Below are 23,375 nucleotides of genomic sequence, written 5' to 3' on the forward strand. Positions count from 1 at the left end.
CTGGTTCCAGATGTTCAAAGCCTTTGATTTGGCACCTAAGGGCAGATAAATGGTAGGCAAAAAACCTACTTCCCCTCCCAAAATCCAAGATAGATCCTCCATATTAGAGACATCATTAATAGGATATAACTGACTCTTTCTCCGGTTTATATGCAAACCTAAGACTCCTTCAAACAGCACCAAGATTGATCTTAAAACCAATAGTTGTCCCTCATTTAGCATCACAAAATATTAAGGTGTCATCTGCATACGGTAAATGAGTGACTTCCATGTTGCCATTTGATATTGAGGCTTGAGTTGTGGCTACCTCAAACCCTTGAGGCATTCGTTCTCTCTGGCCACCTTTATCATGTCATTTAGGCCCTCCATAACAATGATAAAAAGGAGAGGAGATAGGGGATCTCCCTGCCTCAGACCCTTGAGCAGGGAAAAATACCTTCAAGTGCAGCATTTATGATGACTAGAATCTAACAATGGAGATGCAATACTTGATCCACTAAATCCACCTCCTTTGGAAACCCATACATGCAAGCATCTTCAACAAAAACTTCTAATTCACATGGTCATATGCCTTTTCTATGTCCAGTTTGCACAAAATTCTTAAATCTACTACTTCATCTGAAAGTAGAATGGCATCCATTATTTGTCGATTTTTAATGAATGCCATCTGCTGAGCATCTACTAGCTTGTCAACCACTTACTTCAATCTTTCCATCAGCACTTTGGATAATAGCTAATATACACTTCCTATGAGGCTGATGGGCATAAAATCTCTCAGTTCCTTGGCACCATTCTTCTTTGGGTTCAGAGCAATGTAGGTGGCATTAAAGCTCTTCTCAAAGATATTGTGAGAATGGAAATTCTTAAAGGTATCCATGATATCCTTCTTCGCTACATACCAACAATTGATAAAAAGACCCCATTGTGTAGCTATCTGGACCAGGAGCTTTGTCCATGGCACACATCTTCAGACATGCTTGTACTTCTTGCTCCTCAAACTCCCTTTGTAACAGTTCATTTTCAGTTTCGTGACCATTGGACAGTTGATTAGGTTGCTGGAAGGTCTTCTATATGAGGTTTCTGAATAAAGCTTCAGATAAAAACCAGTGATCTCCCCTTTAATTCTCAATGGATCCTTCATTGCTTCATCTTGAATTTTCAGTTGATCAATGTTATTGCATCTTTTGTGTGCATTGGCCACTTTGTGAAAATACTTCATATTTTTGTCCCCCTCTTTCAGCCACAAAGCTCTTGATCTTTGCCTTCATGCTATCTCTTCTAAGATATTGTTCATAGTCCATAATCAAAGATGCCTTCATTGCTGATTCTTCTTCTGTTAGGACTCTATTCTCCATTACCGCATCCAGCATAGCTAATTGACTTAGGATTTGGACCCTTTGTAACCCTAGGTTGCCCAAGTTGGTTCTACTCCACTCCTTCAATTTGCCTTTTAAGGTCTTGAGCTTACACCCAAGGATATAATCAGGCTTACCAATGAATACAAAAGACTCCCACCATTCTCTAATTTTTTCCACAAAGCCCTTTGTGTTGAGCCACCAATTATCAAACTTGAAATAGGATTTGTTGTGCCCCCAAATTCCACATTGTAGAGCAATGGGACTGTGATTAGAGCACAATCTTCGTAGCACCACTAGTTGAATTCTGTTGAAGCTATCATCCCACTCCTGGAAATTAAGATCCTATCAATTCTAGAAGCAACATTGTTATTGTCCCCTTTAAATAATCAAAACCTACCACCTAAACCTCGTAAATAATCAAAAACACAAGGAATGTCCTCTGCCTCTTGAGGATACTACTCATGAATAAAACAAAAGTAGAAAAGCACTAGACAATTCATTTTCAACCTCTAAAGGGAAACTCTTTTTCTTTAAAACACCACTAGTTTCTCTCCTTCCAAATTGTCCCCCAGATGCAAGCTGGGACAATCTTCCATTTCTCATGGGATTACCATCTCCATTACAGCAAGCGAAAACTTCCAATGTCCCTTGGCATAATCCACCTGATTCCCTCTAAGTGATGAAAACCTGCCAAAGTTGTTCTGTCACTTTATAGTGTAAGAAGAGATGATTTTATTGTCACTGCTTCAGCTTCACAAAAAAAAACATCTAGAGCATAGCTTAGTGAACCCTTTTCATTAGCTTATCTTGAGTTAAGACAGCTTGTTCTGCCACTAACCATGTAAGGCATGCTACCTTGTATGAAATCTTGACTTTCCATATCATCTTCCAAGGCCAAAACCCTGATTGAGAATTTGTGTTGTGGAAGCACTTATATGCAGATTGACAGAGAAACTTCCTTGCTTGTCTTTCAACCAGAATAGACTGTCATCATTAGTGGAGAAGTCTTTAAACTGTTTCCGAGTGTTGTAGAAATCTGTCAACCTCTCCACCTCCCAGTCATTGAGAAGTCTAAGTTATCCCTTAACTCCAGAATTGTAGCCTTTTTCTGTTGGTTCAGGTAGTAGATATCAGGAAACAGACATTTCATAGTGTGTTGGCCAACACATGCATCATCCCCAGTGTTCAGGGAAACGTGAAGCGGAAAAAAGCAATAAGGCCCCGCTTCACGCTTTAAGCGATGAAGCGCTCACATACTCATTCTAGTCTGTGAAGCGTAGAAGGCTCGCATCACTTCGCTGCGCTCGCTTTCCTGAACACTGATCATCCCAAAATGGGATCTGCCCTCCATTACCTACTTTGATCTTAGAACTAATTAAGAGTTTGGGCCACCCGTTCCTGATGGATCTCTACAGGTCAACACCATATGGATTTTTCACTTCCTTGGTAATCAAGTGCTCTTCCATCCCATGCCTTGTCAAAATAGTTTCTTTCCACGATGAATGTCCATCTGTTGCAAATCTCCAAAGCCATTTCAGTGGGAGGCTATGATTTTTTCCTCGGGTTCTTTATTCCTATTCCACCTTCCTTCTTGTGGTTATACCTGTATCCCATTTTACCAAGTATATCTTCTTGGTCTCACAATTGCCAGAGAAAATCCCTTCTAATTGCATCTAGTTTCTTGATAACATTCACTGGCATAGGGAATAAGGACATCATATAGAAGTTGGCATGGCATCTAATACACTGTTAATTAAAGTCAATCTACTCTTCCAATTAACAAGTTTCTTTTCACATTTCTCCAGTACAACATTCCAAAACTTTGATTTACTCTTAGCACCAAGGGCATACCAAGATAAGTAGTAGGCAGTTCTCCTATTCCGCCACCCTATATGTTGGCCAAAATATTGATTCTTGGCACCTCATTTACTGGATAAACAAAACTCTTCCCCCAATTGATGTGAAGTCCCACAATAGCTTCAAACAGAATAAAATATCTCTCAATAATTTCAATTGATCACTCTCTGCATCACAAAACACTAGTGTATCATCTGTATATGGAAGGTGAGAAATTGATAGCCCTTGATTGTCTCCAGGATTAACCTTGAATCACCTGAGCATATCATTATACTTGGATGTTCTCAACTTACCACTGAGTCCCTTCATGGACAGAATGAAGAGAAAAGGGTATAGGGGGCTCCCTTGTCTCAATCCTCTCTTAGAAGAGAAGAAACCAGAGGGTGAGCCATCCAATTTATCGTAATCGATTAGTTAACATGGGACTCACCCCATCTTTACATAAGCAATTTCTTGAACAGAAAAAATAGATGCTTTCATGGACTACTTTGACTTTAGGGATTTGCTTCATCATTAGCTAAAGAAGGGAGACAAGAAGGAACCATTATCAGGACAGAGAACTTTATTGTACCAGAACAAAACTTTATCCAATTAGTCTGCTATCAAACCGCAGCCTCTCCCATGTCCTCCATAGGAATCCTCAATTTAAGTTATCATAAGCCTTTTCTATATCTAACTTGCATAGAATTTCAGGGACATTGGAAACCTTCCTCACATCCACATATTCATTTGCTATTAAAATGGCATCCGTAAGTCGTCTACCTTTCATGAATGTCATTTGTTGGGCATCCACCAACTTAGACATAAGTTTCTTAAGACTTTCAGCAAGGGGAGTGATTTAACAACTAAAAACTTAAGGAAGAAGAGAAATTGCATATACCAATTGGTCTTATGGAAGAGTTTGGTGAAGACATGAACCACCTCTTTTTACATTGTCAAGTAGTATCTCACGCATGGGAAATCATTAAATGGTTTGTTAGTTTGCACTTCAATAGGTGATGCAACGCACCAAGAAGGTAGCACTATTCAACTGAACATTCAGAAGAATGAGGAGAAGACTAAAGAAGTGGGATATTACTCCACTAGCACCCATGTGGATTGTATGGAAGATAAAAATAGGAGTGCCTTTGAAGGATAAAAAAATGATATTTTACATTTTTTGAGGAAAGCCTCTTTGTCCTTATCTCTTTTAGTGCACCCACAGGCGGAGCTAGGGCAAAGGGGTACGGATGAATGCATAAATAATTTTTCTATGCATTTATAATATATGTTGAATTCCCTTGGCTTTACTTGTATTTATTTCTTTAAATTTTGAACCCCCTTCACCGCTGGGTGCACCGACGAGATTCCAATTTGTATACAAGACTGAGTGTCTTTAGTACAGAATCGTATTTATTCGTAAATTCTCCACTATTTTATACCACTTGTATAAGGAAGTTCTTCTTCCCATTCAATTATATTATTTTAATCTTATGAAAAATGGTTATAAGAATTTCATGTTATAGACCACCATAGAATGCTGGAATGCATATTCCATGTTTATTTGGACACGTAAAAGTTTGTGTTAGATTTGCAGATTGAAATGCAAGAATAACAAATATCTGGAAAGAAAATAGCGACTAGTTTGCAGCTATAAACAGGCAGAAATGGTTCCTACGAGTACGGAAACAAAGCTTAAAAAAAGCTCAGACACCAGCAAAATATATGATAATCCCACATATCATAATCTAAAACTGAAACAAAATACTATAGAAGCAATCACATTCCAAGTTTAACACCAAGCTCAATCATTTGAAAAATAGTCCTTTCCACAATTAAAAACATAAGTCCTAAAACCTCTATCTCCAATAAAGACAGCAAATGTACATCCAAACACACTACCCAAACATAACAAATTTTGAATGCTTAATCTAAAAAAGGGAATTGCCATCAGTCATCAAGATACGGAGATAAGATAACCAAAAACAATGAAAATCCACCTCCTTTCTAGGTTTAGGGGGCACACTAATTAATACCTGTAGATTAACATCATGAATGGATGGGGAACCAATTCCCTCAAAAATTGCAACTTTAAAGTCTTCAAATGTCCATGTTGATGAGATCGTGATCTGAAAATAGTGACAAGACAGACAGAAAATCATACACCAGCAGGTATTTGTGAGAAAAAGTAAATAACAGTACACAAACCTACCTTTTCTGACTTAACTACATCTTTTACACGAATCTTGTCTTCATGATACTGTTAAATAGACAAAAAAACAAAGTTACTGAAAAAAGCAGAACTATCACACTTAAAATTATAGCACAAAAGGAATATATCAAGTTACCAATTCTCAAAAAAGAAATTATAGCACAAACAAAACGCATATATGCAAGACCCAATTCAGATGGCACAGTGCTGAATGCCACATATCACATAACTATTTCTCAGCAATGTGTCGTGCATCTACCCAATATCAAGTGACGCATCAAACAGCTGAAACACGTAACCACTTCCATTTTTTCATATGGAAGAGGGGTCTGACATCTAAAGAGTCCAGCAACAAATTTTGAAAAAGTAGTCATTTTACCAGTTACTAATAAAATAGTGCTATATCACTTATCTTAAAAGAAGGCAAAAAATAGTGGGGTATGACATATTGAGACCTGTTTTTCCAACTCTTCAGTGACGTCTTCAAACAAATCCTTTGGTGTTGAACCAGAAGTATTTGATGCAACAGCCTGATAAGCCACAGACTCCTTAACCTACATATTCGCACAACCACAGGTCAATCCGCGAGAAAGGTGGAACTAATGAGAAATATAATGAAATGATACAATAATAGCGACTAAATTTTCTTAAAATAAAGAACTTTATTATCATTGTTTAAAGGTGTTGATGAAGACATAATTAAATAAATAAATAAAATTGTGTTCCTTCTAAAAGCTTAAGCTTCTCAATAAGATGATCACACACTTCAACATGGTATCAGAGTAGATGGAGGTCCTGGCTTCAAGTCTCACCGACATGCATTATCAAAAAGATTTTTTGTGTGTTGAAGACATAATTAAATAAATAAAAGTGTGTTCTCTCTCTAAATCTTTAAGCTTTTAAATATCTGTCACACTTCAACAAAAGGTAGAGAAGTGGAATACCATCTGACAATAATCGCGCCAAGATGTTTTTGCAGTAAGCATGCCTGCAGCAATATGCTCCTCTATCATCTTTCGGAATGCATCCCGGTTCTTGCGCTCTGCACGCCTCAGTTGTTCCTTAAAATTAACAAAAATACACTTAGTGAGTTGATCACCCAGAATGAGGCATAGAAAAGGAGGGTACCCTCTTCCAACATCCCCCCCCCCCCCCACACACAAAAACAAAAAAGAAGTGTCAGAAAGAACCTTTTGCAATTTTCTCTGTTCTTCGTCCTCCTTCTCCAGGTCACGGATGTATTCCTTCAGAGAAGAAAGATATCAGGGTCATCAATTATTACAAAATGGTGTATTTTTTTCCTTTTAAAAAAGGTCAAGAAGAAGAAGCTACTAGAAAAGAAATGAAAACCTCAACATAAACTTTAGGGCATCAACTAGTTGAACTTTAAAAATAATGTGTACATTTAATTTTCACCTGTGTGAATTCTCCTTTTAAGAATTTGATAAAGTTATGCCCCATTTCTCTTTACTAGACTCTGCATTCTATTCCAGTAACTTCCTGAATTTCCTCTTAGAAAAAAAAATTCAGAAGTTGTCCCCTCTTTCTTACTTAGGGGTGGCAAAATGGGCGGGGCGGGTCGAGTCGATATGGGTGGAATGAGTCAAGTAAAAACAGATAAAATATCCGACCCAACCCATATTTGATATGGATAAAAAGGGGTAAACCCAACGATAATATTGATATCCATATTATCCATTGCTTCTTATTATGTAAGGAAATAAGTACTTCGAGATTACAAGTTCATTTTTTATTCTTTTTCTCCTTTTAGGGTGTGTTTGATATGAAGGAAAATGTTTTCATGTTATCCTAGAAAATATTTTTCTGGAAAATGAGTGGTTTTGAGTCGAGATTGGGAGGTCAAAATGTAGGTCTCGAGGTGGAGTCAGATCAGGGTCGGAAGTCAGATCCCAGGTCTTGACCCATTTCGGGTGGTGAGGTCTAAGGAAAAATTTGAATATTATTTTCTTGATTTAAGGGAAGTTTTGAAAAAAAAATCCTTAGTTTATGTATGAAAGTAATTTTCTTAAATTAGAGGAAAAATAAGTTCATTTGAAAAATATTTTCCAGAACATTTAAGCCAAACAAACATAAGAAAATTGGAGGGGGGGGGGGGGTCCCCATACCAAACACACCCTTAATAAGTGTACTTTTAAGAGATTCAATACACCCTTGCATACTTTAAGCGGAGTGCAATTGGTCGATACCCATGGGTTGATTCATATTTGACCCACCCACTTTTAAATGATTGGATAACCAACCCATTTTGGGTCGAGCAGATAACCATAAATTTTTACCCATTTTGTCACCCCTATCCTTACTAGACTTTGCACTCCAGTCAGGTAACTTGCCTGCATAAAAACTTTACCTGGAAAATCTCTAAGCGGTCAAGTTTTTCAAGGCGTGAACATCTTTCATCATCTTCCAAAAGATCTTGGACTTTGCGCCACTGTGTATCTACCTGTGGCTCCAAAGAAACAAAGGATGAACTTCAGAGAAAGAAAAGGAACAAAAGGTAAAAGTGATAGAAAGCTCAAACCACCAGATCCACTTCCCTTGGGGAAAGGAGGTGAAGAAAGTCTTAAAAGTAACAAATACCTTGATAAAGCCACAAGTCTCCAAAAACTGTTTGTACTCCAATCTATTCCGTCGATACTCTTCCTGAGCCTTAGACCTCTCCTGGAATAACAAACCAAATAACGACAAAAAAAATTACAAATGCTCAAGGAACAAGATGTGTAGGATGCACACGGTACATTCACACAGAAATTAACCAAACCACAAACTGTTCAAAGAAAAAAAAGGGTTGCTCTTTCAATTGCTTATCTTTTATTTACATATTTTTTGAGCAAAAATACAGTTGTCAACTTGAACAGATTTTATGAATGATCCATGTCTAGATCAAAAATCTGAGCAATGCATTTTCAAAAGTGAGAATAGCAAAGGCGCACCTTTTTCTGAAGATCCACCAAGTAGTTCCTGAAGAGATCTTCACGATCAGCCTCTCGTTCAACAGCCTTGAACCGTTCATCATCCTCAAACATTGTAACTGCCTTACTGGTAGCACAATATCACGAGATCATTAAAAGGGGGGAAAAGCTGCTTCTGTTACTACAGTTAGTAAGTATTAATAAAAGAGAAGCTTTTGTTAACTACCTCCATCTTGTAGATGAAGTGAGTTCCTTGGACTCCTGAAACAGTTAAAGTCAAACCAGGTTAACCCTATAATACATAGTTTGTACACCATAAGTGATGTGTGACATGATAGATGCACAAGTGGTAAACAAATTCTTGATTTTCTCTATAGAAAACTTATCAATTAATTAAGTATCTTTAGAGCAAAGGTATTACAAGGAGTTCTACTCTTTCAAGAAAATGCTGTTAATATGCTTCAATCAATTAATCAATCAACTTTGCCTCAAACCCCCATCAGTTAGGATTAGCTACATAAATTCTCTATATCTTTTCATTCTATTCAGGCCCATTTCATTCCAGTATTATAATCAAAAAGATATGTAGGATACTAAAATAGGACTCTTCTAATGCATAAGACGAAGGATTATTTTATTGGCAGTAAGGTCAGTGGAAACTTTTTTAAGTGTTTTGTGTACACTGTTACTGACAAAAAAAGTAGAGGTAAGAGCACCAACCCAACATGAAAACTGTACCAGCCTACCAAGAACCATTAAGGAGCACATATTTTACCTCTAACATCTTTGTGAATTCCTCTTTTGCCTTTCTTTGTCTAAGGCGCCTCTCCTCAGCCTCCTGTTTCTTCCTTTGCATCAAGTACTGTTGGGGAGAAAAGGTACATCAACACTCAGAAACCAATTGGTGATAGCTTCCGCACTCCGGATTGACAGCATCATGGGGCGGGGGGGTCAATTTAACAATCACAAACCCAGTGATTACCTCATTAAATGCTTGTTTCCGCTCACCAAGAGTTTTCAGAGCCCCGTATCGTTTATCATTGATTATAACTCGCATTGTCTGGTATGATAGTTCACTGTCAGTCACAAGTGCATAGATTTTAAATTAAGATAGCATGTCCGACTAACCTGCTCCCATGTCCAATCAGATTCAACATTAGCAGACTCTAGTAGAGCTTTGAATGCATTTTTAGCCTCCTAAAAAAATATAAAATGAGTAATAGTGGAATATTAAGCATTAAACAAATAAATACTTAGAGGAACACATTCAATCATTTTACCTGCTTGGTGGCATATAGAAAAGGTTCTTCATCTGCTGATTTCTCTTCTGCAGGTACCACATTAATCTTCCCAGCAACTGCCATGCCTTTCTTTGCCTCCTGTAAGTCACGATTTTAAACAATTAATTTTACAAGACAGCAATAATTCATCTCAAAAATCTATTATGTACAGGAATCCACAATTTGGCAAAGAGAGGGAGCATTTCCAAGGTATGACAGGGCTCATGCAAAAGAGATCGGAGCATTCTCAACCCTAGTTAGCAACTTGTGCTGGAACCTGGAATTTAGGAGAGGGAATTTGAAAAAATATTAGAATGTCAAACTTGGGATGTGTACTTGTGACCTAAAGCAATTCTTGAACCCCCTTTTGCCAACTCCTTGTGTCAAGGGGATTCAATATGACTCAAAATAGAGCTGGCTCTACATAGCTCCGACCATACTAGCAGTGGCGGCTCTACATAGCTCCGACCATACTAGCAGTGGCATGGGGGAAGAAAAGTTAAAAGAGTCCTTTTGACAATGCATATGCCAGCACAATCAAATTTCAAATAGAGCTGCTGAAGGAGTTGAGCGTACCTCAATATCCTGACTAGAAGCTCCACTTAAAGAACTAGCAACTTGAGGAGATAAATTTTCAATGCCACTCCTAGAGATTGTCAAGATCATCGTGATATTTCAGACTTAAAATCATGACAGACAACCAAAGTGAAGCCACCATTAGAAAATGAAAGGGTCCATACATTTGTGTCTGATAGGCATTAGCTAGAGCAGCAGATTCTGTACTCCCTGAAACAGCAGGTGAAGAGACACCAGCTGAACTTGTCACAGCAAGGCTCACAGAAGGAATGGCTGATGATCCAGAAACCATCAGAGGTGGAATATTAACATCAGAAACAGCAGGCGTAACTGGAACAGGGCTTGAAGCAACTCCAGAAACCGTTGAAGAAGGGGTGGAGCTAACCGGGGTGACAGCAGATGGTTGTTCTGCTGGGGTCACAGCTTCACTGACTTGCACACCAGAATTTGTGCTTGTTCCAGTCTGAACTACTTGACCAGCAGCGTTTTCAGCGAGTTCACGAGCCAACTGATGATACATGCTGATGAATTAGTTCCATAACATATAGAAGAAACAGAAATATCCGATAAAGGCAATAATTTCTTCATGAACCTTTAGTTCATCAGGAATTGTCCACTTAGACTGCTTTGTTTCTTTGTTGTAGTAATACCTGAAAGATCCAATAACACACAAATCACTAAAACAAAATAAAAAAGCATACTGCAGTAGCCAAGAGAACCAAAATGCTTTTACTGGTAAATCTTACTTCCGACCATCGGCAGTTGTGAATTCTTTCCATACAGTCGAAGCATCAGCTCTCTGTTAAAGAACAAAACAAATGCACTGTTTAAATGTAAATCTCAAACTAAAAGAGTAGTAATGAACACCAGAACAGCATTGGCAGTCTCCCAATGTTCTTGCTCCAGGCACTAATGAACGAATAAACATAAACAAGCTCAGCAACAATGAAAATAAAATTCTATTAGCAATAGGCAAGGCAACATGTTGCATATGCATATAAATTTATGCAATAATTAGTGAGGTAAATGTTTTTTGATCAAGCATACTTTGTTTATTTTTCCATTTGGATTGGAAAAATAAATGATCATTAGTGAGGCAAATTCTACCAGGTGTTGTTATTAAATCTGCCAAGTGCACGCATTTGTTAGATAAAAATAATGATTTGCCACAAATTTTGAGTGATTCCATCAGGAAAGAATCAAACAAACTTGGTTAACATCATAAAGACAGCTAAATATCTCTACAAGGAACAGCTCTCTACTGAACATTTTTATCAAGAAAACAAATTATAAATACCTTTTACAATTATCTTTTTTAGACATATTTTTGCAACTTGCAGAAAGAGGACATTTAAGCAAAGGAAAGAAAAGGCACAAGTTAAAAAAATAGGAGGAAATAGCAAAAGAAACATACTGTCAATGCAGATTATAAATCCAAAGAAGCCAACTTTGGAACTCAATTGAAGAAAACTGCTGGTGTGCTTAAAGTATCACTGTAGAACGTAATGTTAAAAGAGAGAGAACATTTGGCCAAACCATATTCTTTTACTAAAAAGGTAACATCTCAATCCAAGCTTGTTGGTCAGCTACAACTATAGCACTTTATGTTAATCGCACCTTTTTTATATGAATTCAACCATCAATTGTACTTTTCAGTTGTGGCAGTCAATTTAGTAATTGATCATAACATGATACTTCTTGTCAAGTCAAAAAGGAAATTTTAACCATTAAAATGAATTGAGACACCTGTAAAGATAGTTAAAAGAAACACAAGGAAATTATTGCAAAATATTCCAAGACAAAGCATGTACACTCCATGTAACATTACATGTGTAGTTGAGGATATCAGAATAATAGTTGTACCTGTAAAACTAGAAAGGTCATAAACATCAAGCAAGTCATGTTCAAGAAGAGAAGACGTGAAATCACAAAGAAACTTAAATAAACTAGCTTTTTGATGGTAATAATCTATGTTGCTCGGACTACTCGAAAATGGCAATGGATGTGTGTCTGATCCTCCAGAAGTACTAGTACAGCATTTCTGAAGGATCCAACACAGGTGTGGCATCGTTTTAGGAGAGTCCGAGCAACACGGATAATAATTAGCAATGATCAGATTTTAGATCAAGAAGTAAAGACTAATGAAGCACTTACACATCCATACCATTAGACCGAAAAAATTCACAATCAACCTAAACTGTTCCCAGCTTATAGATTTGACCGCCTCTACCTCAGATTCCAATTTGTTAGGTCAGGGAAAGTTTCCACAAATAAAGAGAGGAAAGCACATGGAAAAATCTAACTAAATATCTGTCAGCATCTCAATGTCTCCTTCCTCCCCATTAACACACTTTTAGAGAGGTAAGGATGTGAATCAAAATCTCCACCATATTGGAAGAGACAGTATAAGAGAGAATTTAGAGCGTCAGATACCAAGAGAAGTTGAGGAAAGGTGACACATGGAGAGACAGCGAAGGCATAGGAAATGAGGCTCACATAGCAGCAACATCTATTTAGCTTGAGTTTTGACATCAAGCAAGCGAGCAAGGGTGTTGACAAAAGGGGTAATTCCACTCATGAAGAAAATGGCTGGATGAGGAGAATCAACAAGCAAGGCTAACTTGAAGTAAAGGAGTACTTGAAAGAGGAGCTAATTACCTAATTAAGTATATTAACATGAATAGAGACGACATAAAATCTCCAAAGAGATCGGGAAAATTAGGGATGTCCAATATGTATTTCTAGATCTGATAAGGATAACTGAAGGAAGTTCATGGCAATCGTCAAAATATTCGGGAGCCAGGAAAACTAAAAGGGCAAACAACAACCAAATTCAGTAAAAGGAGGCAATATTAACTTTGAAACAGACCAACTTCTCCGGAGAGTATCTTCTCTGTTTTTTCTGACAAAGAAAGTGAATCTCAATGTGTTAAGTCCTCTCATAAAATACTGAATTTGATGCAGAATATCGATAAAACATTCTGCACAATCGATATACAAGCTACTAGACTCCCCCTAACAACAAACCAGGTGGTTGCTCCATATAGACTTCTTCCTCAAGATCAACGTGGAGAAAAACATTTTTAATGTCCAACTGATTAAGAGGTCAATGGCAAATGGTAACCATAGATAAAAAAATAAAGGCGGGCATATGCATTAAGAGGTCAATGGCGAATGGTAACCATAGATAAAAAAATAAAGGCGGGCATATGCTATATTAGCCATGGGAGAGAAAGTATCGTCGTAATCCAATCCAAATATCAGTGTATACCCTTTGACAAAAGTGAATGTGAAACAAAGAGAACACAGCTGGAAAACTCTGATCTACCGAAAACGGTGTAGCGGTCACCAAGAAATGCTCAAAACTACACAAATCTGATATGAGAAAGTAGTCAACAAAAAGATGCACGGTGCTACGCAAATCGATTATGAGAAAGCAGTCACTGGAAAGATGGCACGATGCTACGCAAATCAAATATGAGAAAGTAGTCAATGGAAAGATGGCACGGTATTATACAAATTAGATATGAGAAAATAGTCACTGGAAAGATGGCACGGTGCTACACAAATACTGACAGATACGGGTTGACACAAAATATCCTTAGGGCCTGTTTGGAAAGCCCATCCTGGTAATTGAATTCGGTGTATTTACATTGTCTGTCCTGTTTGGTTGGGCATGTAATTACATGGTCAGCAGGTAATTGGGTGGAATTGGCAGGTTGTAATTACACTCTCCAATTCATTGGGTTGGGGGAGAGGGGGGGGGGATATGAATTGTTGGTAATTACATGGTGTAATTACAAGCTAATTACTTTTAAATTTCTTTCTTTTATTTTTGTTTTAATTTTTTATTATTATTATTTTAAATTGTTCTGATTTTATTATTCTAATATTATTTTTTATATCATTTATATTTCATTTCCTTCTTACTCTCAACCTTTACTTCATGTGATTCCATGCAATTTTTCGTATCTTCCAAAAAATATCATTAGTATAATTTTGTTACTATTCTAATTTTTAAACTAAAGTAGAATTTATTGTTGAATAAAGTTATGGACTTACATTTTCCTTTTCTTTTAAATCATATTTATGTATTTTATGTTGAAATTTGACATAAGAGTATTATGTTAAATTTTTTGTTTTGAATTTAGAACGTATGTTATATTTTCAATTTCATTTGTTTTAGGAGTATTGATTTATAATATTAATCTTTTAGTCAAACATGTATTTCATGATGTTCATAGAAATTATGTTCTTTTAGTTTTTATGAGTTACTTAATTAAAATATACTAAATTGAAAAATATAAATCAATTATTTTTATAATTTTAGTTAAGAACACATGTTCATTAATTAATATATTTTCAAGAGACAATATATATCTTAAATGTTTAATTTAATATCATTTATAAAGGCCCTTATTTGTCTAATATAATTTTTAATTTTTAATAATTAATTTTTATTTTTAATATTCAAGACTACTGGTGCAACCAAACAGTACACTTGTAATTACAAGTGGCAAACAAACAGGTCAACGTAATTACTAGGTTGTGTAATTACTAGGCTGGTAATTACACCAATTCCAATTACATGGTGGCTTTCCAAACAGACCCTTAGAAAGTCGCCAAAAATTGACACAGGGTAGTCTATCGGACTGAGTTTTCTTCCACTTTTCTTCCACTGAATATGGGGTTCATGCATATATCAATGAGACTTCATCCTTATTACATTACAAGCGATACCCAAAATTCCTAAAATGTGGCCCTACTTTTGTTAACATAACCATTGGCCAGACGGGTGGCATATATGGTCATAGCCGCCCGCCGACAACGAAAGCTCTTTGATTCTCTACCGGATTCATAGAAGCTTTGATACCATGTGAGAATATTGGAGAAGAATATTATTAAATTGTGTACCTCCATTATTACACTGAGATCCTATGTATAGACACTATATTACAATCCTTTTCCAAGTAAGATTGTATGTACTATTCCTATTCCAAGTGGGTTTCTATATACTATTCCTCTTCCAAGTAGATTTATATATATTATTCTTGTTCATATTCTTATTCTAACAAAGCTTATGCAATAAAATAAAGAACAATGCTGGGAAGTTCCTCATAAATCAATGAATGTCAACAAGATAAGATAAAAGTAGAATGCTACCTCATCAACAACAAAAAATAGGATGTTGTGAAGTTCCTCCACAGTGAATACATGGAGGATGGTGCAGGTAGTTCGCAACAACACTTCCTATATCTACTAATCTTTTAGGAGTATATGTATGCACTTGCTTAGGATCACGGTTTAAATTGAAATAGGTCAACTTCCAGTTTCAACAGGAAATTTGTAACTACCAACATATATGACCAATTCCACATAATATCAAGTCACTAAATTGCAACATAAGATGGAATAACAAATTGTTGCCTGCCTTGAGAAAGTGAAAGCGCCTTCAATTTGAGCACTAATCGCAGTTGTTTATATGTCCATGACTTGCAATGACATCTACAAACCAGTGGAAGAACATGCAAAGAAAAGTAGAATACACATAAAACGGTTTGAACTATTTAATATCTAATGCAGTTGTTAACATCCACAAAAAGGAAACGATATTTGCATATTTTGAGGCAAAAGAGAATATGTGCACTCCACCAAACAGCAAGTAAAGACTTCAATTATCAAAACAGCAGCAATTAAGAATATAACTAACCTCTAAAGGTGTCATCAGCTCCAAAGGCTTCTCCCAGCTAGATTGCTTTGTATTCTTATTGTAATAATATCTAAATAAGCAAATTAATTAATTAATCACTGAACTACACTTCAATCCCAAACTAAATGAACAGGAAAGAAGGGAAACATTGCAGAGTTATATCTTAGCACTGCAAGCAGCATAATACAAACTCTGAGAGATTGTCAAGTAACATGATTTACTTGATAAAGGGCAAAGTTTAAAAAAGAATTACCAAAAAACCAACTCACCGTCTCCCATCAGCAGCTTCATACTCTTGCCAGTCAGATGCAGTCTGCTGTGAAGCTGTGCTCGCCTAATTACAGTGCAAATCAGTAAGGTTTACAGATGACAGAATCAAAGTCAAGTACTTAGAGAGAGAAAAGTTCAATTTCTAGTTATGGTATTGAAGCTCCGGCCTCCATTTGCAATTATAATGAACATCCGGAATACTAAATTCACCATGCATTAGAAAATCTTGCAGTTTTTTTCCATGGCAACTACATTTGAAGTTTGAGACAATTAGTTGAAATGAGACATCCACAATCTCCAAACTGCTAATATCCAAAGAATAGAAATGCTCTACATATTTAGTAAGTTATAATCCAGAAAGAGAAATACTGCTTTGAGGTTATGAGGCTACACCCAATAACCTCCAAATTGCTAATATCCAAATAACAGAAATGCTCTACATGTTTGGTAAGTTATGATCCAGAAAGAGGATACTGTTTTGAGGTTATGAGGCTCTAGAAATATGAATCACTAAATTGATGAAAACATTATGTGAACCTTCAGAAAAATGAGCATACCAAAATGATAAGACCTTTCCTACATCCAGAGAAAGTACTAAACGAGAATTCTAAAAGCCTTTGCACTCAAGAGTGTGGCTTAGTGGTCAATGAAGTGGGTGGAGAACCATGAGATCACTTGTTCAAATCCCAGCCAAAACAAAAACACTAGGTTTCTTTCCATCTGCCTAAGTCTTGGTTGGAAATTACTCGGTACCTTTATTGATGAGAGATAGCAAGTACCCAATGGAAAGACCAACGTGCATGCTAATTGGTCCAGCCACCACCGTCATCAAAATGATAAGTCAGGGAGGCCGTTATTAACAATACCACGTAAGATGGCATCATGAAAGATCTCCTAAAGACCACAAAAATTTCATTGGCACCAATAGAAAGTTATTAGCAGATTGTCATTCAGCTTCCAAAATAATCTTTTCACATCCTTAGTACTCCCTATGTCTCAATATGTGATACACATCGATTGGAACTAGTGTTTAAGAAAGAACGAAAGACTTTTGAAACTTGTAGTCTAAAAAAACCACATATATTTGTATGGCTATAAATTATTGTATTATGGGTAAAAATTGGAAAGTTTAAAATTGAATTTATTTCTATATATAAAAAGGTATCATTCTTTTAGGGACAATATAAACATTCATCAATCAGCTCTCATCTATTTGTACTTGTATGAATTACTTGTGAATAACATAATTTGAAAGCACAAATTCCTAGACAACCCATTTATCTTTCATCCCCGCATCCTTTCCACCATATTATCATCCTAGGGAGTACAAGAAAGAGCACAATACAAAATCCTCCCTTGACCATGTGGTATTTACAACAAAGGGTTACTCTTTATCTACTCCCGATAATACACAAACTGCTCATCATTTTCTTCCTTAGCCATTGGCCCACCATAGAAAGTGAGGCACTAAGGAGATTTTGTAACATTAGTTTCTCAATCCAAACTTTGTTTCATGGTGGATAAAACTAGGGTTGAGATTAAATTCTTTGAATGAGAATATGCAAGAGAGCTTGACCTTTAATGTGGCGCCTCCTTTTCATTGTATTTTTGTTTTTATTACATAAATAATTATTCACAAACTTCGTGTGGGGAAAACAGTTTTCCCATCTCATGGGAAACCCTTTTTGCTCCGCTTAGCCTTATCCCCCCTCTAGGGGTATTAAGAGGAAAAATATACATTCTTAATCTTTAAAATGTCTTATACAGACAATCTAAAGCTACTCATCACACTGCTTATCAAAAAGGTTACTGTCAGACTAAACTAGGTACACAACTCAACACAAATTAATTGTACACTTAGTCAGGATAAAAGTTAGAAAAATCCCTGTATGACGAAGAATTACTTCAGAAAGGGGATTTTGACTATGCAGCAGGTGTTTTCTGTGTGAAAGAGTAGGAGAGACTCCTAATCATCTACTTCTTCACAGTGAATTTACATACTGGCAATCTGGCTATGTTTTTTAATATCTTTGGAGTAAAATGGATTAGGCCATATGAGGTGAAGAATCTTCTTGTCAGCTGGAAAGGACAAGAATATGATATCAGATTTTAAAAGACCTAGAGAGCTGCATCATTAATACATCATGTGGAGTACTTGGCTTGAAAGGAACAAAAAAAGCTTCATTGGAGAGAAGCATCACATTTCTTTTGCAAAATATAGGTGCTTACTACCCTTCAGGGTGACCAAGTGGTTTGAGCTTGGGACTTCCATGTTGGAGGTCTCAAGTTCGAAACCCCTTGCCAGCGAAAGCAAGGGGTTTGCCTTCTGGGTCGAGCTCGTTGCACCAAGCTTGCCTGGTGCGGGTTACCTCTCCGATGTGGTTTGCGAGTTATTGCATAGGAGCGGGGGCTTTACCTTGTGCCCAAAGGGTAGCGGCTGCGGGTTTCCCTTGTAATCAAAAAAAAAAAAAAATAGGTGCTTACTAAGTTCATATTTTTGGTGCAAGGAACATATTGTTAGGGAGGTCTCACAGCTTGATGATTCATAGAAACTTTTAGCTGAATGCTACCTAGTCAAAGAAATAATAATCCTTTAGTACTTTTGTGCTGCCTCCTTGGTACTAGCTTAATAAAATATCATTATCTTATAAAAAAGATTATAAACACTGTAAATGGTTGTGGCCAGCACGAATGGAAGACGTAAGGTTAGGGTGAAAAGGGGGAAGGGGGAATGAGCAACTCAGACGCTACAGAGCCTTCACCCTGTTGCTCTTAATTTCGTACAGATTTGTCTTTCAACATTGTGCTTATCTATCAAAAATTTCATATTATCTTAATATTTTAATTGTATTTAGTACAATACTTCACACCTCGCATACTTACAGGTCTCACCTATCTGAATAACAATTTACTCTTCAAAGCTAGTAAGTGTGGGAAATGGAAGAAAGGGACATCTTCTTTACCACTAAAAATGTAACATAAGACCCTTATTTGCTCATTTATTTTCTTAAATATGGTTTTAACAAGATTCCTCGCGTTATATGCTAGGTCAAAAATTTTCCAAAGAGTGATTTCCAGTCATAGTGGAACCTCAATTATCCAGCTGTGGTTTTAATTTTGGATGCCAATAATAGCATAGTTGCTTAGATGCCCTTCCTCTAAAGTATTAAGTCTTGGCTTTGAATAGGAAATACTTTGAAGATCTCCTATCAAGCAACAAGTGAAGAAATGCATAAAGATCTCATTTTACTCAGATTCAGCATTGATACATCACTGAGCAATGATACTTGATAACAATATGCATCAACATAAAAGGATTTATAAAAAAGTGGTATCCACGACAATAGGCTTCCACCAGATTGCAGACAAAGATTCCACCATTGTAAGTTTAAACAAGGGAAAAACATTAGCAGATGTGTTTTTGGATGATTTGGCTACCAGTTCAAGATTGTTCTGGAAAAAAGATGATACAACTATTAAAAATGCATGAATATGCTGCATAAACATTTTCCACGTAAATCAATTGATACCCACAAACTGGGAACACCTTCTACGCTGCAAATACGGAAATCGACAACTTATACCAATATGCAGATCATAAAAGAACTTGTTCTGCAAAGTTTTAGCCAATGGTAAAGAACAGGATAAAGATTATGCATTCATCAGATACAAACATAGCCTGAATCTTGGGTTGACCTAAAAGAGAAGAAGAACAGACAAACAGCAACATCTTGCAGAAATATGGTAATTCAGAAGTCCACATATTAGGTCTCAATTGAGTAATGTTGAAAGAATTTTCAAATAGGTACAAGAAAAAATCATACCAGAACTGCTGGAGCTACAGCTGACAATTGGTGACTACTCGGGGGAGTCGGGGCAGCCACTGGTGTGGTTTGACTTCCAGATGACAACCAAGTCTGTCCCCCGGCAGGGAAAGTAGAACCATGCATTTGGGATGAAGATTGAACCTGAGAAGGCAAGTTCAGTCCACTTCATATCTGGGCAAAAGGAGGTGGTGCAAACTGAAAGAAAAAATAACAATAGAAAAAAACAAAAAATTCAAGGAACCTAGTGCTATTTCTTACTGTATATGATGATGAGAATGGATTTCCAGCACCACTAACACCAGGCATGTGACTATTCAAAGGGGGATTGACTTGTTGAGGCTGTGGAATACTTGATTGGATATATGACATCTGAATTGCCTGAGATGACGGTGTTCCATGACCGGGCTGGCCAGGTCTTGGGGGAAACTGCTGCATTGTTTGAGAAAACTGGGGCATTTGACCTTGACCAGAAGGCATTCCAGCATTTGGTGTTTGTCCAACAGGGCGATATTGTGGAGAGGCTGAAATTGGTGGAGCAAAGTGCTGGCCTTGCTGTGTTGATAGAGCAGGTCGAAACTATGACAACAAACGCATGATGCACTTACGATAAGTTTTCAAAGGTAACAGATAAAATAATTTTCATAAAAGCAAGATACATAGCTTACTTGCATAGGAAATGAACCAAAACCTTGAGGTGGTGTGGATCCAACTGAAGGAGGCCAAAGAGGCTGTTAAAGGAAATATCAAGATCAGAAGATTAAGACCTAATAAGAATGAATAACATTTTACATGTCTAGCATGCTAGTCACAAAGGCTAGGATGATGTGCAATTAGTGATATCCGACCATCTGAGAATGTTACAGTAAGCACAGGATACCAGATATCCTTAAAATGGTAATATAACACTTAAAATTAGCGAGCCACATTTTAGCAGGCCCCTTTGGTCTCACGCTGACAGTTGAGGACGGAGCATGTTCAAGTTCATCTCTTCTTACATTGCTCCTTCACCACACAAATCTAGCATCTCATTCAAAATATCACGGGGGTTATCGTGAAAGATCTGGGAAAGGACACTGAAAAAATGGAACCAATGCCTGCTGCTATCTGAGGGTGTATTTGGAAGGAAAGAAACTCAAGAATTTGTTAGAGCAAAATGGAACCTATAAATAAGTACAAAGTAGAGATGACTGGTTTTCTTTGGTGTATCATGGAAATAGCTAACGACATAGAAGCCATAATTGACTTTTTGAGTTCATTGTGTAATCTGTAATGAGACTTTCCTCTTTAAATACTTTGCAACAATTATATGCACCTTAATACAACAACTTTACCAATCAACAAATATTCCAATTCCATTTCTTCTCATTTCTCCATTATTCTCATTTCTTTTTAAGTGATTTGGTTTGACAGTAAGATTAAATTAAAGTTCCCTTCCAGATGATAATCAGCAATCCACAATCTTTTCAACACAACAATTGTCTATGTATTTCAACAAAGGTAATACAGTCATAGAAATTACCTGTGGACCAGATGGTGGAGGATTACTGGCCATGTCTGCACATAAACAAGTGTCTGCACATTACAAATACATGATTAGCAAATCCAATATCAAATACTCACATGATTCAGAGTATACAGAAACCACATATATATTATACAAATATTTTTATGTCATAACAAAATTTGTGCAATGATTAACTTAAAGAAAAATAGCAGCAAGCTGAAGCAGCAGTGAGCTTTAAAAAGGGAAACAAAATTCTAATAAATTCAGCGAATTGGGGTATTGAAAATGCGAAATAGGCGCAGCGATAGAAGAAGTTGATAAAGAATTTACCTGGAGAGAAAATTCTCCTACCGAACAGAGGAAAAAAAATGACAAGAGAGAACTGCAAAAACCGAATATAAACCCTAGCGAGCGGAGTTGGCTCCAACTCAATGTGGCTAGTCCAACAACTACTACTCCTCTTCTTTTTATTTAATTTTATGAATTCTCTTTTTTATATATATACTTTTACTACTATATATAACTGACTAGGGAAGTCGGTGTTGGACAATATGACAATATGACTGTTTCCTAGCCAAGGGTAATTTAGTCGTTTTTCGTTTTATTGTGCTTTTTTTCATGTTATTATTGTTTATATAAATGGCTTTTTCGATTGTGTATTTCAAAGTTTTTCCCTTCCACTCTCATGGTGTCTTTTGTTAATAATGCATTGGTATTTTTTCCAAGTCATATTTCCCCCATATTTTGCATTTTTTTACAACAAAGTTATTGGGCAATTTTGGTAAATCCATTAAATATTGGAGGTTTTTCTAATGCTTAAAAAGACATAAAAAATTGTTGACGTAAGGATATATCAATACTTGGACCCACATATATTTGCATGTCTTTTCTTACTTTTGAACATTCATAGCTATTTTTGGACTTCCTTCTTGTCGTGTCTTCGATCAAAAATTAATTATTTCATGTCGTTAAAATTAACTTATAAAATTTAAGTTGTTCCACATTTCATTACTAAGAAAAAAATATTTATCAATACTATGGTTTCAATATTGCTCATTACTAAATATTTTAAAAGAGATTTTGAATATTTGATCGAGTCTCAAATTTTCATCTATGCTACATAAATTGTTTGAGATAGAAATAATAAAATATATTATCTGAAAATTATATAAAAAGTATTATAAATAACAATGATTAATAATTTAAAAACCATACAAAAAATTGATAAACTCTCAAATTGTTATATGTTGTGTGCTACATAAATTGAGATAAAGAAAGTAACATATATAATTTAAAAATTACGTAAAATGTACTACTATTAGTTACAATAATTGACAACTTAAAATATATCTGAAAACATATAAAAATTTGATTAACTTTGAAATAGAAAAAATAACATATATTGGATTCGTGCTGGCACGGGCTCCCATATCTAGTTTACATAGAGAATCGCAAGCCTCTTTTTATTCCATGTTATGTCAATTAATATATATATATATATATATATATATATATATATATATAATAATTGACGTTAAAATAAATATCATATTTTCTTAAATAATATAAATAAATATTATATCGCTAGACGCATGAAATATTTATCCCATCTCATGAATAAATTAAGACTTCAAACTTTCAGACGAGTTTAAATTAAGAAATCTATTTGATTTTAGAAGTTTATTTTAAAAAAAAGTTTCAGGAATTAAATATTAGTCGTTTAAGTATAGATGATAATAACTTTGATCTATCTAAAGAAGATTTTAAAAGAAAATATTTGGATCGAAAGGCATATATTAGAAAATTGGTTCAAAGAATATTTTATTATTCTGAACATACTCAAAATATTTTATTAGAGGAGCATATTAATGG

At 35.9% G+C, this 23,375-nt stretch overlaps 1 protein-coding gene across 2 annotated transcripts in view; it reads right to left on the reverse strand.

The window, feature by feature from the left end:
• The window catches only part of LOC125809940 (pre-mRNA-processing protein 40A), a 38,662-nt gene extending 16,708 nt beyond the window's left edge, over window positions 1–21,954 (reverse strand). For both annotated transcript variants that reach the window (XM_049489473.1, XM_049489472.1), the window contains exons 1-24: window positions 21,834–21,954; window positions 21,519–21,571; window positions 20,665–20,727; window positions 20,258–20,575; window positions 19,997–20,140; window positions 16,172–16,236; window positions 15,903–15,972; window positions 10,939–10,991; window positions 10,785–10,842; window positions 10,357–10,700; window positions 10,193–10,262; window positions 9,617–9,715; window positions 9,465–9,533; window positions 9,319–9,396; window positions 9,112–9,198; window positions 8,563–8,597; window positions 8,358–8,463; window positions 8,005–8,085; window positions 7,775–7,867; window positions 6,597–6,650; window positions 6,351–6,467; window positions 5,862–5,960; window positions 5,407–5,454; window positions 5,231–5,323 (exon numbers count right to left, since the gene is read on the reverse strand). In XM_049489473.1, the coding sequence (XP_049345430.1) occupies window positions 5,231–5,323; window positions 5,407–5,454; window positions 5,862–5,960; window positions 6,351–6,467; window positions 6,597–6,650; window positions 7,775–7,867; window positions 8,005–8,085; window positions 8,358–8,463; window positions 8,563–8,597; window positions 9,112–9,198; window positions 9,319–9,396; window positions 9,465–9,533; window positions 9,617–9,715; window positions 10,193–10,262; window positions 10,357–10,700; window positions 10,785–10,842; window positions 10,939–10,991; window positions 15,903–15,972; window positions 16,172–16,236; window positions 19,997–20,140; window positions 20,258–20,575; window positions 20,665–20,727; window positions 21,519–21,551 (2,277 nt within the window). In that variant the 5' untranslated portion in view covers window positions 21,552–21,571; window positions 21,834–21,954. The remainder of the gene's footprint in view (window positions 1–5,230; window positions 5,324–5,406; window positions 5,455–5,861; window positions 5,961–6,350; window positions 6,468–6,596; window positions 6,651–7,774; window positions 7,868–8,004; window positions 8,086–8,357; window positions 8,464–8,562; window positions 8,598–9,111; window positions 9,199–9,318; window positions 9,397–9,464; window positions 9,534–9,616; window positions 9,716–10,192; window positions 10,263–10,356; window positions 10,701–10,784; window positions 10,843–10,938; window positions 10,992–15,902; window positions 15,973–16,171; window positions 16,237–19,996; window positions 20,141–20,257; window positions 20,576–20,664; window positions 20,728–21,518; window positions 21,572–21,833) is intronic.
• Between the last annotated feature and the right edge of the window lie 1,421 nt (window positions 21,955–23,375).

This window comes from Solanum verrucosum, unplaced genomic scaffold (genome assembly GCF_900185275.1).
Source record: "Solanum verrucosum unplaced genomic scaffold, falcon-dt-bn FXZP01000257.1, whole genome shotgun sequence".
Lineage (NCBI taxonomy): Eukaryota > Viridiplantae > Streptophyta > Magnoliopsida > Solanales > Solanaceae > Solanum > Solanum verrucosum.